Source organism: Doryrhamphus excisus, chromosome 12, assembly GCF_030265055.1.
Source record: "Doryrhamphus excisus isolate RoL2022-K1 chromosome 12, RoL_Dexc_1.0, whole genome shotgun sequence".
Lineage (NCBI taxonomy): Eukaryota > Metazoa > Chordata > Actinopteri > Syngnathiformes > Syngnathidae > Doryrhamphus > Doryrhamphus excisus.
The window spans coordinates 13014833-13034836 of NC_080477.1; the positions used below are offsets into that span (position 1 = coordinate 13014833).

The following is a 20004-nucleotide window of genomic DNA, read 5'->3' on the forward strand; positions in this document are numbered from 1 at the left end:
TAGCACGAGAAGTAACTTTATTGAAGTCACAGCAGGATTTACAGTATAAAAGACTCAAATGTGTACAAAGAGGTAGTGGCAGGAATTAGCTTAAAATCCACTCTGTTAGTTATAAAGGGAGACGAAGACGAGTGCAAATAATTACAGTGGTGCAACACTTTGATTGTCAGTTTATCACATTCCATCTGGAAAATTAAGAGATGCGATGAAACCCAAATAAAGCAAAATCATTTTTGTTCATTTGTTGTGTAAATGATTCAATGGTAGCTCATTGAAGCATCACTACAAGACATAATAATGCAAGGGGAGTGACAGAATAAAGACTTCAGTAGATGCCAAACGATATATAAAAACATATTTGTGAAAAATGAATCCCTCATTTGTTGTTCTCTAAAACCCCATCAAAGGTTGCGCGGGTATACTGGAAGCCTGGAATTGGTCGCCAGCCAATCACAGGGCACATATAAACAAACAACCATTTACCTCACATTCATACCTATGGACAATTTAGAGTAGCCGATGACCCTAAAGTGGATATTTTTGGAATGTGGAAGGAAACCGGAGTACCCGGAGAAAACCCACGCATGCTAACTCCACATCCAACGTCCAGCCAGGCTTGGTGTTTGTATAAGCATGAATAAATACAGTATATAAAAAAAGATCCAGACACCATGACTTCATATATTCAGGTTTGATCTTCATTCATACAAAATACATTTCATTTAAGCGAACAGTAATTAAAAAAAAAAAACCCTAATGAAACATTTACTATAAAAATGAAGGCTGTGAGTAATTTCAGCTGTTTCATGCGGAGGCAGTACTATGTATGCAGTGCATCCTTCAAGTTTACAAACAGACCACGCTTCACTTGGAATGTGGACAATCCATCTAAAAACAGTATTGACACCTCATCTCTCTTAGAAAGACCTCAGAGCTGCTCAAATAATACTGAAGGAATTTCATGGCTCCCCATTGTATCCTTATCCTGTGTACGTCCATACTGTAAATACATGATGGCTGTGTTATAAACACAAATATTCACGGAACAAACAGAGTGGTTGGTTGTGAAGTTCTTTTTACAGCTCATAAACTGAAGGTATCATCTGATAGGTCCAAGAGTGATGAAATATTTCTTTACTTCACAAGCTGAAGGTGGACAGAAGGTTGTCCTGACTTGAAGAGCGCTTATAGCTGGATGTGGAGCTGAAGTATGTTTCCCCGTCTGTGCTGATGTCATCGTCGTCATCGTCGTCGTCATCCTGGTTGGTCAGCAGCGGCGCAGAAGTGCTCTTACGCCTGTGATGGAAAAATGTCATGTGACACCGGGGAGCATGAGTTAAAGTCTAAAAGTAGGGAATAGTCACCAAGAGACCACAATGTCAAAAACAAAGACCTAATTGACCAAAAACATCAGGTAAAAAAAAAAAATCTCAGAGCTTTTCTTCCTGTCACTCACACACACACACACACACCATTTACCTCATCTCACTGCGCAGAGATTTGAGCTGACTTTGCAGCTGCTCGTTGGTTTCTTGTTGCTCATCTAAGTCTCTCTGCAGCTTCTTCTTGCTGTGCTCCAGTCTGTCAATCTCCTCCTCTGCCTCATCCATCTGTCTCTTCAAGGCCTTCAGACGCAGGTTTAACTACGGCACACACACAACACTGCCTGGTTAAACGTATGCCAGACATGCCTGGACTAGAATAGTGTTGTTATTTGTTGGACCTGAGGAGTGAGCTTGTTAACGTACTTGGTCTTTTTGATCTTGAATGGTGTGATGTTCCTCCTCGACTTGCATCACCATCTCTTTCACCTTCCTCTCCAGCCTACGGTTGGACAGTTGGAGGTTGGCTCGTTCCCTGCAATATAAAAAAATGCAAAGTGTCATTCTGATGAATACATTTGACCAATTTTACTAGCATACACAAAAAATCATTCCTTGTCCATTGAATTGAAGAGTCACCTCGCTCCACCTGTTAGGCATCGTATCTCTGACTTGTAACCGCAAAGTCAGTGTCATTAAGGGGGCACCATGCATATTAGATAATATTTTGACAATGGAAATCAATTTGGACAGTAATAAATCAGAATACTAATACTACAGCGCTGCATTTTACATATTGTTTTAACCAAAAATGCCACATCGTGTACTTCACTGAAAAAGGCTGATAACCACTGCTGTAGAGCAGTGATTTTCAACAACTGTGCCGCGGTACACAAGTGTGCCGTGAGAAATCATCAGGTGTGCCGTGAGGAATTATTCAATATCACTTTTTTTAATTAACATGTATTAATAATTTTCTGCAAATATTATGTCATTGTTGCGTGTCATTGGTGTAAAGACTGGCAAAGCAATGTAATATTCGTCCGTGTGGCAACACGTAGCTGATTGCCTCGTTCCTCTAATGCAGTGTTTTTCCATTTTTTTTTGAGCCACGGCACGTTTGTTACGTTGGAAAAATTTTGCGGCACACCAATAACCAACGTTATTTGCTTCTTTCAGCTTTTTCCTGATTTTCCTGATTGATCCGCATACTAATTTAACCAACAATGTTACAAAATGTCACCACTACCTCTCACGTGCATCACTAAGTCTATTAGAGGAACGAGGCAATCAGCTACGTGTTGCCACACGGACGAATATTACATTGCTCTGCCAGTCTTTACACCAATGACACGCAACAATTACATAATATTTGCAGAAAATTATTAATACATGTTTATTAAAAAAGTAATATTGAATAATTCCTCACGGCACACCTGATGATTTCTCACGGCACACTTGTGTGCCGCGGCACAGTTGTTGAAAATCACTGCTCTAATGGACTTAGTGATGCACGTGAGAGGTAGTGGTGACATTTTGTAACATTGTTGGTTAAATTAGTATGCGGATCAAAAGGATCTGCTGTGGCGAGTCCGTAATCAGGAAAAAGCTGAAAGAAGCAAATAATGTTGGTTATTGGTGTGCTGCAAAATTTTTCCAACGTAAAAAACGTGTCGTGGCTCAAAAAAGGTTGAAAAACACTGCTTTAGAGTATGTTTTGTATATAAATAAATAGATAATAAATGTATAACGCCTTCAAGTCAACCAAAATAGCAAGAAGACAAGTTTTCCATTACCTCCTCTACACCCCTTCAGTATACTTTGGACCTCACCTCTCCTCTCCCTCGAGACGCTCCTCCAGCTCATGAATGCGATCCTCCAACTGTGCTACCATGCCCACCTTGTTGGTCTTCTGGGAGCCCTCCAAATCAGCCACTTTGTTTTTCAGGTCTTTGCTCTGCAGAGAACATTAATGATATGAATGCATGTGCAGGAGACTGATGGGAGTTGATCTAAAAGACCGAGAACGATGATGAAGAGACATATGGATGAGATGTGATGGTCTGGTATGAGTTTGGACAGCAAACACTGCAGGGTGGAGGCTGTGTACCTGTCTCTCCAGAGCCATCTTGTCACACTCTGCGTCCTGCCTGCTAGCCCTCTCCTGCAGGAGTTCATTCCTCATCTGGTCCACCTGTCAAGTCCAGACACCATCATCTCTACACAACCTGCTTGCAATTACCGCGTGACACAGTCACACTGTCTGTAGCCGCCACGAAAAGTGCTAAAACAATGAAGCTGTTGTCAAACCGCTGTCAGTGGTGCACTGGTTTGTCTTGTTTGTCTGCATTGCGACGTTACTAGAGACCTTGGCATCACCTCTCGGTGACGCAATGGTGGACAACATGTAGCTGTGATAGCGAAAGGCATGTGTGTACAGTATTGCCCGTGTATATGAAAAGAAACACAACATCTTTCTCATTTCATTCATTCATTCATTTTCTACCGCTTTTTCCTCACAAGGGTCGAGAGGCGGGGTACACCCTGGAATGGTCGCCAGCCAATCACAGGGCACATATAGACAAACAACCATTCACACTCACATTCATACCTATGGACAATTTGGAGTCGCCAATTAGCCTAGCATGTTTTTGGAATGTGGGAGGAAACCGAAGTACCCGGAGAAAACCCACACATGCACGGGGAGAACATGCAAACTCCACACAGAGATGGCCAAGGGTGGAATTGAACCCTGGTCTCCTAGCTGTGAGGTCTGCACGCTAACCACTCGACCACCGTGCCGCCATCTTTCTCATTTCTATTCAGCAATTCATTCATGCGATAGAGTCAGTGTAGTCCCATTGATGGTGTAGTTCCCTTGGTTTCTAGTCAGCATTTCCAACAGTGGTGTATTTCTGGAAATAATAAACAAATCCCGTCCATCATGTTTCTTTTCTATCAGGAGACCACTACATGCTCAGCGAGTCCAATTGAAAGCAAAGCGAGGGAGAGCACCAATCGATTCAGCGGTGAAGGTTCTTTCTCCATGACGGGAGCTTAGGATTGGCGATATTTTATGCCAATTAGTGGGTGACAGAGGGCCGCTGTGATGAGCGATGGAGTCCTATAAAGCGGTGCACCCAGCGCGGCGCTTGAGGGAGCTGAATCAGCAGACTGGAACATGCGGTGAAACTAATCTGCTTTGTGAGAGACGACGGGAGAGGAGAGGGGAGATTACTCTCATTTAGACAGAGAGGAGCACCTGGTGCCAGGAGAGACGCAGGTGTTCCTCCTGCTGCCTCCGCTGCAGCCGTGCACACGCGGCGCCCTCCATAGCCACACAGCCCATACAGCCCTTACGCTACTGTATACACATATTAAAAGTACATTCCTGTATGAATGAGTGTGTGTGTGTGTTATGCATGCAATCACACAAGCAAACACTGCAAGCATTCGGGCTGCTCAAAGCTCAAGTGTTGCCGTGACAACCGACCTGAGTCTCACACTGAACCAATGCCACTCATTAGTCTTTGCCAAGATTTTTTTTTTTTTAAGTTTAAGAAGATTTCAAGTCTGTACTCAACTACACTAAGTGCTGCCCGTTTTTGGTTAAAGCCTGTGAATCTGTTCAGTACACTGAAACGAACCTGCCAAACTCATCATCTTACAGTCCACATGATTAGACTCAATGGGTAGTGTCTTATGTAACTTCATTATCTTGCACAATCTAATGAGGTTAGAGGTCTGCAAAGGCCAGAAATAAACAGGGATTTATGGATAGGAAGCAACTTAATGATATCATTTGTTTTGTTTTGTGATAAGAAGACAAGCCTGCTGCAAATGAAAAATTAATTTCATGCGTAAATAGTACGGGTGTCACAAGCCCAACTAGCCCAAATGTCAACTAGCACGGGGACAATACATTAAATACATTAATTAATCACACAACAACTTTAAATAGTTTATATCTATATTTACATGTATTATTATATTTATCTGTGATTGGCTGGCGACCAGTCCAGGGTGTACCTCGCCTCTCGCTCAAAGATAGCTGGGATAGGCTCCAGCACCCCCGCGACCCTCGTGAGGGAAAGCGGTAGAAAATGAATGAATATTATATTTATATTATATTTAAAAAATCAAGACATTGTCATGTGTATGCATCTCTGTTTTCCTCATCTCCCGCCTTCAAACAGTGAATTGGTTTCAGCACCTTGGCACATTAGTTCCACCAAACAACGACATGAACGGTGTGAGGCCTTCTGTCAGTCATACAGTCTCTTTGTCCTCATGAGGATCAATGCAAGGCAAACAATTATAAAGGTAGATTGACTTATATACTGTATTCCCTGCTACTAGTTGGCTGGGATAGGCTCCAGCATACCCCCCGCAACCCTAATGGGGATAAGCGGTGTAGAAAATGGATGGAATTATATATTTTATATTGTACTTTTCTTTGTAATGCTTGTCTTGTCTTCTCTCATTGTGTACTTGTACACCCAGTGTTTTTCAATTTATATGAACATTTTTTAAATATATTATATATTATCCTCAGTTAGCGTGTTTTTCAGTTAACATAAAACATGTATGTATTCCAATATTTTGCCTCGGTTTGCGTACATTTTCCGGTTAGCGTACAATATAGCACATACTGTGTGACAGATTGTGTCTTGTTAAAGTAAAAGTAACCTTAAATGTTTATTTATATCTTTCATTGATCATTTATTTGTATTTACATTCATCATTGTAAAACTATAAAAACCATTTGGATTAACATTTTTGGCTTTATTTCTTATGGGAAAAATGTATTTGGTTAGCGGCTGTTTCGGTTAGAGTCACACCTTCTGGAACAAATTAATGATGTTAACCAAGGTTCCACTGCATTGTAACATTATTATTAGTCGTATTGTGGTTGTACTCACCTGCATTAATAATGTATGCATGTGTTATTTATTATCAATATAATGAAAATGTAATTTGTTCTCAGAATGAAATAGGACAAAATAATCTTTGTTACTCGGCAACCTGAAACCCACCAGCATATTTTGGCTTTTATGGCCCCTTTTGTGGCTGGCAGACTGCCAACCTCAGAGATTACACAAGACCATCTTGCAAAGCAACAACCAGTCCCGTTAGCCTCCCAGTGTGTGTGTGCATGTACACTGAAAAGAACTACTGAACACATAAAAGCAAAAAGGACGCCTGAAAAAGTTGTGAATGGAGTACATGCATCTGCCATTCACATATTAGTGGCTGAGGACATGATGTAAACGGTGAATGACATCTGGATATTATTTACAGGTCGAGATGGAACAGAAACACAGCTGGTGTGAGCTAACATGAGCATGAACAGGTGACCGCTGAAAATGAAAATGTGCTGAGTTGTCTACCTGCTCTCGACCTCGGTCTAGCCTGTCCATCAGCTGGTCTCCATTCTGACGCTCCTCATCCAAGTCCAGCTCCAGCTGAGCAATTCTGTCCTGGAAAGGAATCCAGTCACATCCATTTGTTCCTACGTGATTTGGTTGTTATGAAAAATATGATATGTAATTCAAGAGGTAATACCTCCATGAGTTTGATCTGTCTGGTTCTATCATCCTTGGTACGAGTGTGGGTCTGCATATAGACTTCTAGTTCATGAACCTTTTTCTCCAACACCTTTTCTCTGAGTGTAGCATCGTCACGCTCCTGCTTACACTGCTGCAGGTCCTCCTCTCGGTGGGACAGCTACAAGCACAAGGTTGATAGCATAAGTATAGATACATGATACATGCAATAATGAAAATAATCATCATTCAGTGATGAAATACTCCTCCCAATAATACCACTATGTAAAGCCATAGCTCATTCAAATGTCTAGCCAGTTCACAAGTGGAATCACACAGCAGTTGGAAAAGCAGACATCTGAGAACAAAAAGGAAGGACATGAATCCAGCCAGCACAGCTCTCACAACAATGATATCACAAACTTGGACATCGTCCCACTACTTCCTGTGTTGTTCAGCAGGACAAAATCTCATCAGCGTAGATGTAGGAAGACCGAAGGGAAGCACCTGGATGATGACCTTATCTGTGGTAATGGTTTGATTTTATTTGAACACCCATATGTTTTACTTCGGTGTACATCACATATTACAATTCTCAATGAAACTGTGACTGAGCTTATTCAGTCCTACCCCTTCAATTTCTAATACATTAAGCCATATAAGAATGTGCTGGAATGATGTTGAGGTTTGTAAAACACAGCAGGTATTTCCCTGTGGTTCAGTATTCTTCTTTATTATACTCTGTAAACATCAACTGCTTGTACCATTTGTTGAAACATTTCATTTTAGTGCATTGTTTGAGTTCTGTACTAAATCTGTTCCATAATTGGATTCCACATATTGATATGCTGAAGGCATATGTGTTTTAAATTACATTTTTTTCCCTAGCTGTTTGAAGGTTTAACAGGTCAACAAATTTTAATAACTGGAATAAAAGGGTTGGTGTGTTCTCTCTATAAGTAGCCTTGTGGATTATCCTAATTGATCTTTTTTGTAGTACAATTATTGAGTGACGTGTATTTTACAGTTAATCCCCACAAGAAGTTGGATATGGTAATACCAGAGAACAATGGAGTTATTTTTGGTGCAGTACAAATTTGCCTTTATTCAGTATGTAAGTATTTCTTGCCATTTTATGTTATATATTTTTAATGTGGAATTTTTAACTTATTTTCTTGTCTATTATAATGCCTAGAAATGTATTTTCATTCACCCTGTCAATGTCTTCGCCATCCATTCCATCAATCCATCCATTTTCTATGGCGGTTATCCTCAATAGGACATATGGAAGGGATGCTGGAGCCTAACTAAGCTGTCTTTGGACGAGAGGCGGGGTACACCCTGGACTGGTCGCCAGCAAATCACAGGGCACGTATAGACAAACAACCATTCACACTCACATTCATAGTTTTGGTCCCAGTATTGACCCTCTGATTCCAAAACATTATAGTTTGTTAATTAAGATACTGTGATTAATGCTTTTGTTAAAGCCATAAATACTGTGGTACCATACCATACACTCTCTGCAGTCTATAGCATTGGTATCCATGAAAAGCATCCGTATTAGTGAGGCTGCGACTAATGACTAAACACTACAGGAGATAGTTCTCCATCCTAAATCCTTATTCCAGGGGGGAAATGGTAAAAATTATTTTTTGTCTTGTCTTGTGGTCAACCAGATCCTACTCCAGCCCTATAGGTGGTAGTAATGTCAATTAGAAAGGGCTTGACAACTGCCGAAAAGTAGAATGATTCAGTAAAATGATTCACAATCAATAATTATTCCTGTTTGGTTTTGAGGAAACGGGTAAACACCTCTTCCTGAACTGAGTAGGATATGAAATAAATAGTACAAAGAAACTCTTTCGCAAGAGTGTGTTACTTTAGATGTCATGCTTACACTTACACCTTCAATGAATTGTAAAACCGGGGGAGTGCGGTCAATGCAAAATATACATGTCCCAACTACACTTTTTTTAGGTTAATATTGAATTAATACATGAAACAATAGACGTCCAGTCCCCATTCTAACACTAATTATTCACATTCATCTATTTCTGCTTTAAACAAAAACATTCCCAACATTCCAAAGTGCTGTCATGTATGACTTACTCAAGTGCAAACAATGCACTGTGGTGAAGAGATTTTAAGTTGGACCATTATAGCATAGCGGCCACATACAGCATTACAACAATGGCTCATATGTTATCAGCCCCGCTAATAATGACCAACCTTAACATGGAAGTTGTGTGCTACATGACATAAATATTATGACGCTGTATACCTCTTCCTGCAGAGTTTGGGCAGCCAGTAGGTACTTGTCAAGCTCTTGGCCTCGCTCCTTCAGTAACTTCTGCAGCTCCGTCAGCTCTCTGCGGTTCTTTTCCTTATAAATATCAATCTGCTCCTGTAGCTCTCGGGTAGACGACTGGGATGCATCTACAATGTCGTTCATCTGAGGGGACAAAGGACAAAAAACAGGTCATGCAAGAAATAAGTAGGAAATTTAAAGTTCTTTTTTTTTAAATGTTGATAAAAGAAAATATTTGTCAACATTAAGATTCATGTATATTTTAAGGTCGTGGTTCTCAGTGTCTTTCTGTCAGGGCAAAGATACTTTTTCATGCCCCACTCCAATGTATGTATGTATTTATTTATGTGTACAAATCAATTATTTCCAGCATCTGTAAAAATATTAGGGATGTCCTGATCCGATCTTCAGGATTGGGATCAGATGTTGTATTTTGAAGATCGGATAATATCATCTTCCGCCACGATCCGGTTGCCATACAACGATCATAACTCTGAGCCACACTTCAACATGCCAAATGGGGTAATGCGCCTCAAAACTGGTTGTCACTCCCGCCACCCACAAGAAGAAAAAAACGCAACAGACATGTCTGCAGTGTGCTATGGTGAAGTTAGTTTCATAGCTACAGCGGTAGTTCCCCGTCACTGTGCCCGAACTGCAGTGGCATGGCCACCCTTGGTCACTCTCCGGCCACCCTACTGGCCGTCTAGACATTTCAGGTATCAACTCATTGCTACCCCGTGTGAGTAATGGTCTCACCTTGGCCACCCCAATAGAAAATGTCCGTCTCTGCCACTGCTCAAGCACTGGTTATATAGTTTACTAGTTGTTTGTTTATTAGGGACTGTCAATAAATTATTATTGCACTGAAGAGAGTTTGTGAGAAAAATCTCATATATTCTAAATCACACCACAAATTGATCGATAACCATGTCAAATGATTAGTCCTGCCCTGAAAGTTGCAAACACATTTTTTTTTTTACAATTTTTAAACAATATGGTTGGTCATGCTGTGTTAGTGTGCAAGTTTTAAGTGTCCAGTACAGTAACTTCTGACAAATTCTAATGAATCTAAGAAATTATTTTGAAGTGCTTGTGGTCTGCTATTTGCAATTCAAACTTCTCCATTTTTGTGAACGGAGCTTAAAGGGAGGAGGAACATTTTCTTTCAAAATATTGTCATCTCGGGTCACTGAAACTTAAAAATGATACATAAGAAATGCTGTGACAGTACAACTCGCCTCTTTCTGAAGTTTCTCCACCGTTCGGTCCAGCAGGCGTCTCTCGTCCTCAATGTCATTCTTCATATTCTTAAACTGCTCCTTCTGATCCCTCTCCTCTTGCAGCCTCTCCTGCAACTCCTTGTGCTCGCTGCTCAGCTTGGACAAATTCCTCTATAGAAGCACACAAACATGTCAGATTGATAAAAAGTCAGATTTGCCTTTATTGGATGTACAAAATAAGCTGAGCACAGTCGTTTAACCTGCACATCTTCAAGCCGTAATGTCAATGCTCGGTTGGCACGAGACATCTCCTCTTCTTGCTCCTTAATCTCACTTAAAGACTCATCCAACTGCTTCTTTTCTCTCTGTGAAAATCAAGGAAGAACTTTAAGATGAGGGGCGGCTCCCAATCAACATGGACTAATGTTAACACGTCACCTCCAATCGTGTGACTCTGTCTGCCAGCTTGCTCTCCTGCAGTTTGGCATCGTCGATGATGCGATTGAGTTTGGCCACTTCATTTTCCAGCTCTTGAGCTCGCTTGCGTAGCCGTTCCGCCTCTTGGCTCAGACGCCCAGCTTGGCCCTCCAGCACGCCCTTGGCCGCTTCCACTTCAGCCATTTCTTGGACAACTGTTGTGCTGCTCTGGAAGTACCATGAACAACAGTTTCAGTACAGAGGGGGTTTACTGAGTGGAAATACTGTATTATGGAGTATTTGCTTGCTTTGTTGATGAGGATGATTATTTTATTTTTACCTCTACTACATACATAAACATACACAGGTGTCAATTAAACAAAATATAACAACAATGGGGCAATAAGCTGTGACACAAACCCAGCAAGCAATATAAACACAAATGTGTCCAATGCAGACGACGGTTATTGTGGAACTGTGTGTTAAATCTTGGTGATGAATGACGGAAATAACTTGACAAGAGGACTTACTCACAATGAGGAAAAGAAATAAGTGGTTTCAGTTGAGTTGAGTTGATTAGAAGAAGCACCACTAAATGTCATTTAGTTGGAATGTCAGGAAACAGGTTTGGGAGTTTTCTGTTTATCTCAGCACAGTGAGTTATGGCCACACGTGTACTCTGACAATCACCATTAAAAAAACTCAATAACAATAGACAACAGTCAAGACAGCTGGGAAACTAATTGAACCAAAGGTACTCTGTATGTGTGTGCGTATTTATGTTACTGTTCTGTCACGTTGCTTTACATGCAAGCATTTACCCTTTCCAGGAACTTATTTATGCATCAGTACGTTGGTTACTACTTTTGACAAGCAGAATAAACATTTACAGATATAATAACATTTGTCAGTGTTTGTGAGATCACGAAATTTCATCAACATACAAATCCTCCTTGAGGCATTAAAATCTTCACGCAGTGTTGACGAAACTTGATGACATTCCTTTTAATTAGACACAGTGGTGGCTTCCAAGTGTGTCAGTGCTTGTATGTGTGCACACAAACACATAGATGCATCCAGTACACACTCAAGATCTAATAAAACACCTAATGAGATCCAAGACAACAGCTGCAAAAATCCGCCTTCAGAAAAGATTATCTTTGAAACTAATTCATGGAATTGATTATTTAAAAAATGCCTTTGTCATATTATTATTAGATTACTACAGTGTTTGCTCGTTTATTGCGGGGTATAGGTTCCCAAAATGGCCCATAATAGCCCATGACAAATCAATTTATACTCAAACTGTTACAGTATGGCTCATAAATATATACATATATATATCATAAGTATACTAGGTTCTGTATTACCTTGGTATGCTATTATTTTGGACTGGTATTACACTTCTGAACTGCCATGAAAGTCAACAAACTGGTACGTTTCCGCCTGAGTAACAGTGGAAAAAAGAAAAACCAGAGTAACATACGGGAACTGGCAATCACTATCGAAAGCTGGGAGTTGGAAATTTTGAACAGCCAGTGTCGTCGAGATCAATGTCTAGATAAGTCTGTAAACAAGAACAAAAAAGTCCAAAATCATACGCCTTTGTATCGGATTATATTGGAATGCATCTAAAATCTTGATTGTAGGTTGTATTCATCTACGAAACAGCATGATTTATTCATTAACTCATTGATTGCCAGCCATTTTCAGGGAAGAGAGCTCCATACTGCATGTTTTGGGGCATTTTTGCTGAACTTTCAAGACCCACAGATCAGTTTTAGGACTACATAAACATTGAAACTATGTCAAGAAACTTTAGACTCTCCTCTCTCATCAGAAAAGAAACAGTTTGTTTCTAGCCTTTTTGGGTCTTTACAAAATCGGCAGTAGAACACATGGTGGTTTCAGCAAAAACACCAGATTTTGACCATAAACCAGAGAAAATGAGCTTTTTCTGCAGAGAAGCAAAGTCAAGCAGAATGGTGACACCTCAAACATCTAAACAGATGTTTACTTCTACAAAAAAACAAAAAACCCCGGGAAAAAAAAAAGGATTTTGATGACAAAATAACCGATGTAGAACATAATACAACATAACATAACACGCCGATCAGAGGAAAACAGAACTGTTGCCCCCTACTGGGACAGAAATACATTGCCTACAAGTCTGAAATTCACACACAAGATGTATAAGACTTTGATCTGTCGCCCTCGCGAAAAAAAGCAAAAGACGTCATTACAACGATACATTTTTAAATGACGTCTATAGAAGTCTTTGGCAGTGAATGAGTTAACATACTTTGAAAAACCGATAAGAGTGAAGCTGTGAAATTGGAAGCACAAAGTGGCAGGGGCAACTGTAAACACGTTTCTTCTGCAGGAAGGAAAGCTGACATGCAGGTACTTCCCAGCGTCACTGCTGACAGGCCAGTCGGGCCAGTTTTCCTTGTCACTACCTTCTATCCCTCAACTCTACTGAGGCCTCTTCTGATGAGACATACTGTTCATAAAGTGTCAATGTAGCCAGTGAATTGCATTGAAGTTCTTAGTGTAAAACCAGTAAGATGAGCATCCTCAAATGCAGACCTCTATCCATACTAGCTACGAGCTACTAAACTCTCCAAGAAGTTAACATATTATTTCAACAATGCTGTAGTCATGGAAGAAATGAAGTAACTGTAATGGAGACGGGCTAAAGGCAGATTTACAGAACTAAACCCTTGCATACACAAGGTTCAGCACCAGCGCTTGACTGGCCCAGTTCCCACACTAGGTCATCTGTGTTAAACCCACAAACCACTGACCTCACCGTTTTGTGTTAGAGACTGGAAGGACTGCAGTCAAGTATTTTAGCTACACAAGACTGTTATATATTATATTTACTATGCTTCAATAAATAAAGTTCTTCATTTTTTTTTTCTACAAAGAGTCAAGCATTGCGTTCCTGGGGGATCAGTACTAATGACATGTCACATTAGAAGATATTTGATCGTGGCTTGATGGCTTACTTCTATCCATGGTTTGAAAGTCCAACAAAGCAAATGGCAAATATTATGTTTATAAATATACAATGTATTGTGCAAATGTTCTGACTCACTTTTCCTATCCATTAACTTTTCCTCTCCTCGCAGTTTGACTTGGGACTTCTTGTGTATTCAAAGTGTTTGTATAAAGTTGCACATTAACTGACTTTGTGCAGTCTTTGAAGCAGGTTGTGAACCGTGAAATCGTGTTGTCGCTCCAACGAATTCAACCCGACGCGTGACAATAAATATTAAACATCCCTAATTCTGTCTGTAAAATGCAATATTTAGTTAATCATATCAATCATATCAACTCACATCTATACCATTCACACAATCCATTCTAACCACATGCAGTGAAAAGCCTCATTACTTGTTGTGTTGGGCTTTTGTTCTAAATGATGACAAGCTGTTTCCAGTTTTCTAATTTCCTGCTGGCACTCGGTAAGAAGCTGTTTAGCCCAAAGCAGGAAGCTTTGAAGCACATGATTTCCTCCATTTTTGCAGCAGCTGCAACAACATGCTAACATAACACGGACAGCCTGCAGCACATCCATAAGTAACACAGTTCCTCCTTTTAGCATCTTTTACCTTTCAGTCACTTCCTCATCTCTGTGCACTCAAGGCATCTTTCATTCACACATTGTCTACAATGGATACAAGTGTGACACAGGTGTATTCGGTGTAACTTTGTGTGATAAATCATTGCTTTTCCATTAATTTACTGATTTACAAGCACTGTAAATATGGCAAAAGGGACTAGTGAAGTAGCCATAATATCTAGGCCAGTGCTTCTTTTCATATGACCTTCACATGGCAGCACAAAAGTGATCTGGGCTACTCCTTTTCTGATTGAACTACTCCAACTCCTTTGAGTTTCCACACCAATACATACAGATAGAACAGTTTTTCAAAGATATGCTCCAAAAATCTTATTTCCTGCTGCGTCTGTCAACAAGCAGAACGTACTGTATGTCCACCGTTTCCTTCCTCTTCCTCTCTACAGACACCTGATTATTAATCAGCTCCTAAAGCAACACTGGGAAAACAGCGCTATCATCAAACGCACAGACTTGCGACGGCGTCCTTTACTTTCAGCCTGAGGTGGCGTGGGGAAGGGATGACTCTTCTCCGGGCTAAGTTTGATGATCAGACAGTGTGAAACTTCAGTTCACACCCTCAAAGAGATCACTCACGAGGACGGCACTGGATTTAGAGAGATGTACAATATGTGTGTAGAGTGAGGTTATTTTAGATGAGCGTAAGATAACAATAGCTCTACTTCCATCAAGTAGTATAGCGCAATGAAAGTACATGCACATCCAAAGTTCTGAGGAGGTCAAATGTCCATAAGCTGCTACAGCACAACCAAACTTTGAATATTCTTTGCTAAAGTCGTGAAGACCTTCAGAGTTCAAACCACCGTTATATGCATGACGTCACATAAGAATTCAGCATATCGCAAAAGACATCGTACTTATGTATCCTACAGTTTTGGCCAAGACCTGAAGAATGCAAATTTATCATGTACCATGTAGATTCATTCATTCATTCATTTTCTACCGCTTATCCTCATGAGGGTCGCTGGGATGCTGGAGCCTATCCCAGCTGTCTTCATGCGAGAGCCGAGGTACACCCTGGACTGGTCGCCAGCCAATCACAGGGCACATATAGACAAACAACCATTCACACTCACATTCATACCGATGGACAATTTGGAGTCGCCAATTAACCTAGCATGTTTTTGGAATGTGGGAGGAAGCTGGAGTACCCGGAGAAAATCCATCCATGCACGGGAGAACATGCAAACTCCACACAGAGATTGCCGAGGGTGGAATCAAACTCCCATGTAGATTTATTTTGACATTTTTCATTAAAAGCAACTTCCTATAGAACCCAACTGGGATCCGTTTCAGAAGTCCCTGAAATGAGCAGGATAGGGCCCCTTTAAGTGATCTGTTCTGCAGTTTTTCCAAGGTTGCATCATATCCAGAGGTAAACACACACTGTCGTCCATTCAGTGGTCAAGAGAGGTGAAGAATGCAAACGCAAATAAATATATGAACTAGAAAACATACTGGATGTACTCTGATTAGTGACATTTGCTTTCTTTGGTGAGCTCATTGGCGTGCTGGGGTGATGTCACACCATTTACACAGCAGCTATCACTATCCTGCCCACACACCCCTTTGTAAAAACACACCAGATCAGGGTTTAGGGCTCCACGCCACGGAGAAATTAACACAATAAGATTCATAAGCACTGGGTGTAAGATACAGTAAGAACCGGAAATGGTGTGAAAAATACAGCGTTAACTTTAGGAGGAGACAACAGCTGAGAACCATTAAAAGCTCAAATATAAACTATAGGACACCTCAGAGATAAGAGATGCAACATCACCACCTGTCATAATTAACAAGGTCCCAAGGGTCAGCTTGGGTCCACTGTAACAGAGCCCGAGCTGATTGAAGAGACTCTGTAGGGTGCACATTCTCACCTCTGACCCCGGCATTCCTGAAAGCAAACCAGTCTCCCCACTCACTGCACCTCATCTTTTCACATTGTTTGCATACCAATGCATGCTGACACCAGACGATCCGATTCCAAAAGTGCAGATGTTCTCAATTACAATGCTTGGAGAGATGGAGGGGTGGGGGTTCCAAAAGTAAGTTCATATTACTTTAAGAGGAACAAGGACAGTTTTGGAACTTTGTAAAATTCCACTGATTGAGAAGACAATACAGCTTTCAAGCGAAGATACAAAACAGACCCTTCGCCCCCTTTTACAGGGGTCGGCCATGCTGCCCTCTTTCTACAGCACACTGACCCACTTATTGAGACCAACCCAACCCCCGCTGGTATTATTGTGTGAAACAAACTCATCATTCATTTTCTACAGAGGTCCACAATTGCCCCCCCCACCCCCCACCCCTCCCTTTCAGGGCAAAGAAAGAAGAGGGTGCGCGGCTGAAACCCGGGAACGGACACTCATTAGATTAGTGATGGTTTGCCACTGCAATTAACTTGTATACGAGGCAATTTGGTGCTCTACTTTCCAGCATTCTCTGCATGGGAGCTGCTGCTCACCCCAGAAAGAGGTGTGGGTGGCACTATAGAGGAGGAGAAGGAGGCACATCCTCAGTCCCCTGGCACCCTCAGTTTGTTCTTATTCTAACATTCTTTCCCCTCCCAAAAATGATATGGCTGAAATGAAAATGCGTTTTTGCCGGATACGAGTGTGGAAGGAGTACATTTTGTCATTATCCGTATTTGTTTTTAAAGACCGTTCTCATTATGTATTCACTCTTCACGTTCTGTGATTGGCCAGTCACACAGAGCGACTGCCTCTTCCTAAATGGCGGCATCTCAGCCATGCCTCATTCATGTACACGGTGCAATCGGCAAGTTAAAAACAGCTTGGGTTGCGTTGCCTCCACTTTATTAGGTTTTCTTCAGCTCGCCTCTATTTCGGTTTGTATATAAAGTTACTTGGTAAACCTGTCTGGTAACGTATGCAGGCTTGTATGCCATCAGTCACTTACACATGAGTGCTATTTTCCTTGAAATGTATTGTTGTCATATTCCATGAAGTCATTATAAAACATTGTTACTAAAACAACAAACATAATTTTCAATTGTAATGTAATGTGAAGTTGTAATGTTCAGTGAAAGCGCCATACTTGATCACCGGAACAAGAGACGATTATTGCTGGAAATAAACATTATAATAACACGGATTACTGCTGCCAAGACCTTTTTATCGTTATTATGGCCTTCTACGCATGAAACAACACCTTAGTCACCTTTATACTCATACTATGCAATATATTAGATATAATCAGAGCAAATAAGCCATTTAATACACAAACCAGACTCATGCTCATTTGTGTTTCAATGAATGTCTTCGGACGTGTGGACAGGAAGGGACGTTGGGGATTCAGAGTTGAGTTTTAGCTGCAATACGGCCACAAAAGTAGTATGTGTTATTATTAAGTTGATGACTATTTTTTAACAGTTTTCATGCTTGACAATGCTTAATTTAGGCACAGAATACCTAACATTTGCTGGCATTGTATTTTTTCACTAATAATGGGCACTAAACCGCAATGGATGACTGTAATGGTTTTGCTGTTCCCTACTAGTTGAGGCTTGTTTATGTTTTGGAATTGGCTTTCTAAAAACATCCACAAAAAGACAAATAAAAAGCAAAATGTGTTGATTATTGATTATACCTACACATTTTCTTGCAAAGTGTAACCTGTACAATCATTGGGGCATTTGAATTTGGTGGTAGCCAGGCTTAGGAGAGAAATGTTAGCACAATTCTAAGGGCCCGTTACTGACGGTGAATGAAAATATGTGGTTACAGCTACCCAGGGAGGGCTGAATTGAATATTTTTTTCACAGTGCCCATTCTGATGATAGCACAGTTTTAACATGGAAGGTGTAAGCTGTGAATCGGACAATACGGCAAGCACACAAAGGAAAGCCCCTAATGAGTGAGGACTGTGTTCTATCTTTAAAGAGAAGCAAACAATGACTTCATCTTCCCAAAGAGAAGATAGACCCCTGATGACAAACTCCCCTGGGACTGGAGGGGGAGCAGTACCTCTGTTCAACAAAGGAACTGTGGCCACCCTGCCATAGCAAAGCACTGAGCTGCTGAGGGTCCCTCCTCCCACCAGCACCACAGGAAGCCGAGCACAAGGACAACTTCCACCCTTTGAGACAAACAGGACGCATGTGAGTCAAACTGAGACCTGCAGAAAACAATGCTGCTCCGTAGTACTTCTTTGAAACCTAATCTTGACTCACCTTACTCACACTGACCTAAAACGCCATGCAGCAAAAAAAAATCCCTTACAATAATTTACTTTTTAAAGGATAAGGCGTGTTTTATCACTTGTAATGTCTTACTATTAGTGCATAAAATGTGCTGATGCTTATCAGGGAGGCTGGGAGTGGAAGCTTTGTAGATAAATGGCAAATTGTTGCCAAAGGAGTACGTACACTAAACACAGAACTTTGTCCGGCACTTTTTAAGTCTACATTGTTCCCAAACTTAATTGTGCAACATTGTTGTTCCTGATCAAAAAGGGCACCTCCCTTGAGATACATTGTACGACCAAGTCCAAGAAACAATGCTAGTGACGTATTTGTCGCTATCACAATGTGCTACGTTTTTACTCATTTTTGAAGTTAAAGAAGCAATATCATTAATGGTTGTTTATGTTTTGGTGTTTATTTAAATAATGATGTATTTATATGCTACATGCATTCATATGCCATTGTATTTACAGTGTAATGCGCTAATGTGAAAATGCAACTTTCAATGCGGTGCTTATGGCCACACTCCCCTATGAAATGATGTGTTTTTGAATGGGGGAGGATGGAGCCATGGCGGCCACAGGGAGAATGCTTGCTTGCTTGCTTACCTGTTTGGCCTCCTCCAAAGACTTCTGTAGTCGACTCATCTCCTTCTCATACTTGTCTTTCATCTTGTCCATCTCCTGATCATGAGCAGCCACTTCCTCCTTGAGGGCTCCCTTGAGAGCGGTCAGTTCCCTCTCCCGCCTCCTCAGGACCTCCTCTTGCTCCTCCTTGGCCAAGAGAACCTCTTGCAATTCTACCTTCAGTTCCATTATGTCCTACAGAAAATAAATTCAGATCAATTTCACAGTCTGGTGTATTTACATTTGCAATTTGCTTCTCAAGTACAGACAAAGGCAGGAAATAACCTATGATGCATTAATTTGGTCCATCACTATGATTTGGGGATTTCCAAACAATGTTCTTGTCATACTTCCCCAGCCTACTTTCATAACTGACTGACTGTTTAAATGAACACTGCCTTACCGCCATGATGGCGTCTTTCTCTCCATCAGCAGCTGAGGTCTTAGCCGAGTCAAGCTCATCGTGCATCTCTGACAGCTGATCCTGCAGGTCTCTGATCTCTGTCTGGTATTGCTCCCGCTCCATCTTCACCTGGAACAGCCTGACCCACCACATAACATGTCACAACACACAGCTGCTGCTCTGCTCTCCATGTGTGCACACACATACACATTTACACACCTGCGTAATAATAATAATTCACACTTAACAATGGCAGCCTGGTCTTGGCAGGTGGGATGCAAAGCTATAAGGTTAAAGCCCAAG

General features: G+C 41.0%; 1 protein-coding gene across 1 annotated transcript in view; it reads right to left on the reverse strand.

Annotated features, from left to right (window-relative positions):
* The window catches only part of cgnl1 (cingulin-like 1), a 31047-nt gene continuing 11043 nt past the window's right edge, over window positions 1-20004 (reverse strand). Inside the window, exons 7-19 of the mRNA XM_058089170.1 lie at window positions 19702-19840; window positions 19281-19493; window positions 10841-11047; window positions 10663-10767; window positions 10421-10573; window positions 9153-9323; window positions 6888-7049; window positions 6713-6802; window positions 3433-3516; window positions 3155-3279; window positions 1749-1857; window positions 1480-1643; window positions 1-1296 (exon numbers count right to left, since the gene is read on the reverse strand). Of these exons, the coding sequence (XP_057945153.1) occupies window positions 1140-1296; window positions 1480-1643; window positions 1749-1857; window positions 3155-3279; window positions 3433-3516; window positions 6713-6802; window positions 6888-7049; window positions 9153-9323; window positions 10421-10573; window positions 10663-10767; window positions 10841-11047; window positions 19281-19493; window positions 19702-19840 (1879 nt within the window). The 3' untranslated portion in view covers window positions 1-1139. The remainder of the gene's footprint in view (window positions 1297-1479; window positions 1644-1748; window positions 1858-3154; window positions 3280-3432; window positions 3517-6712; window positions 6803-6887; window positions 7050-9152; window positions 9324-10420; window positions 10574-10662; window positions 10768-10840; window positions 11048-19280; window positions 19494-19701; window positions 19841-20004) is intronic.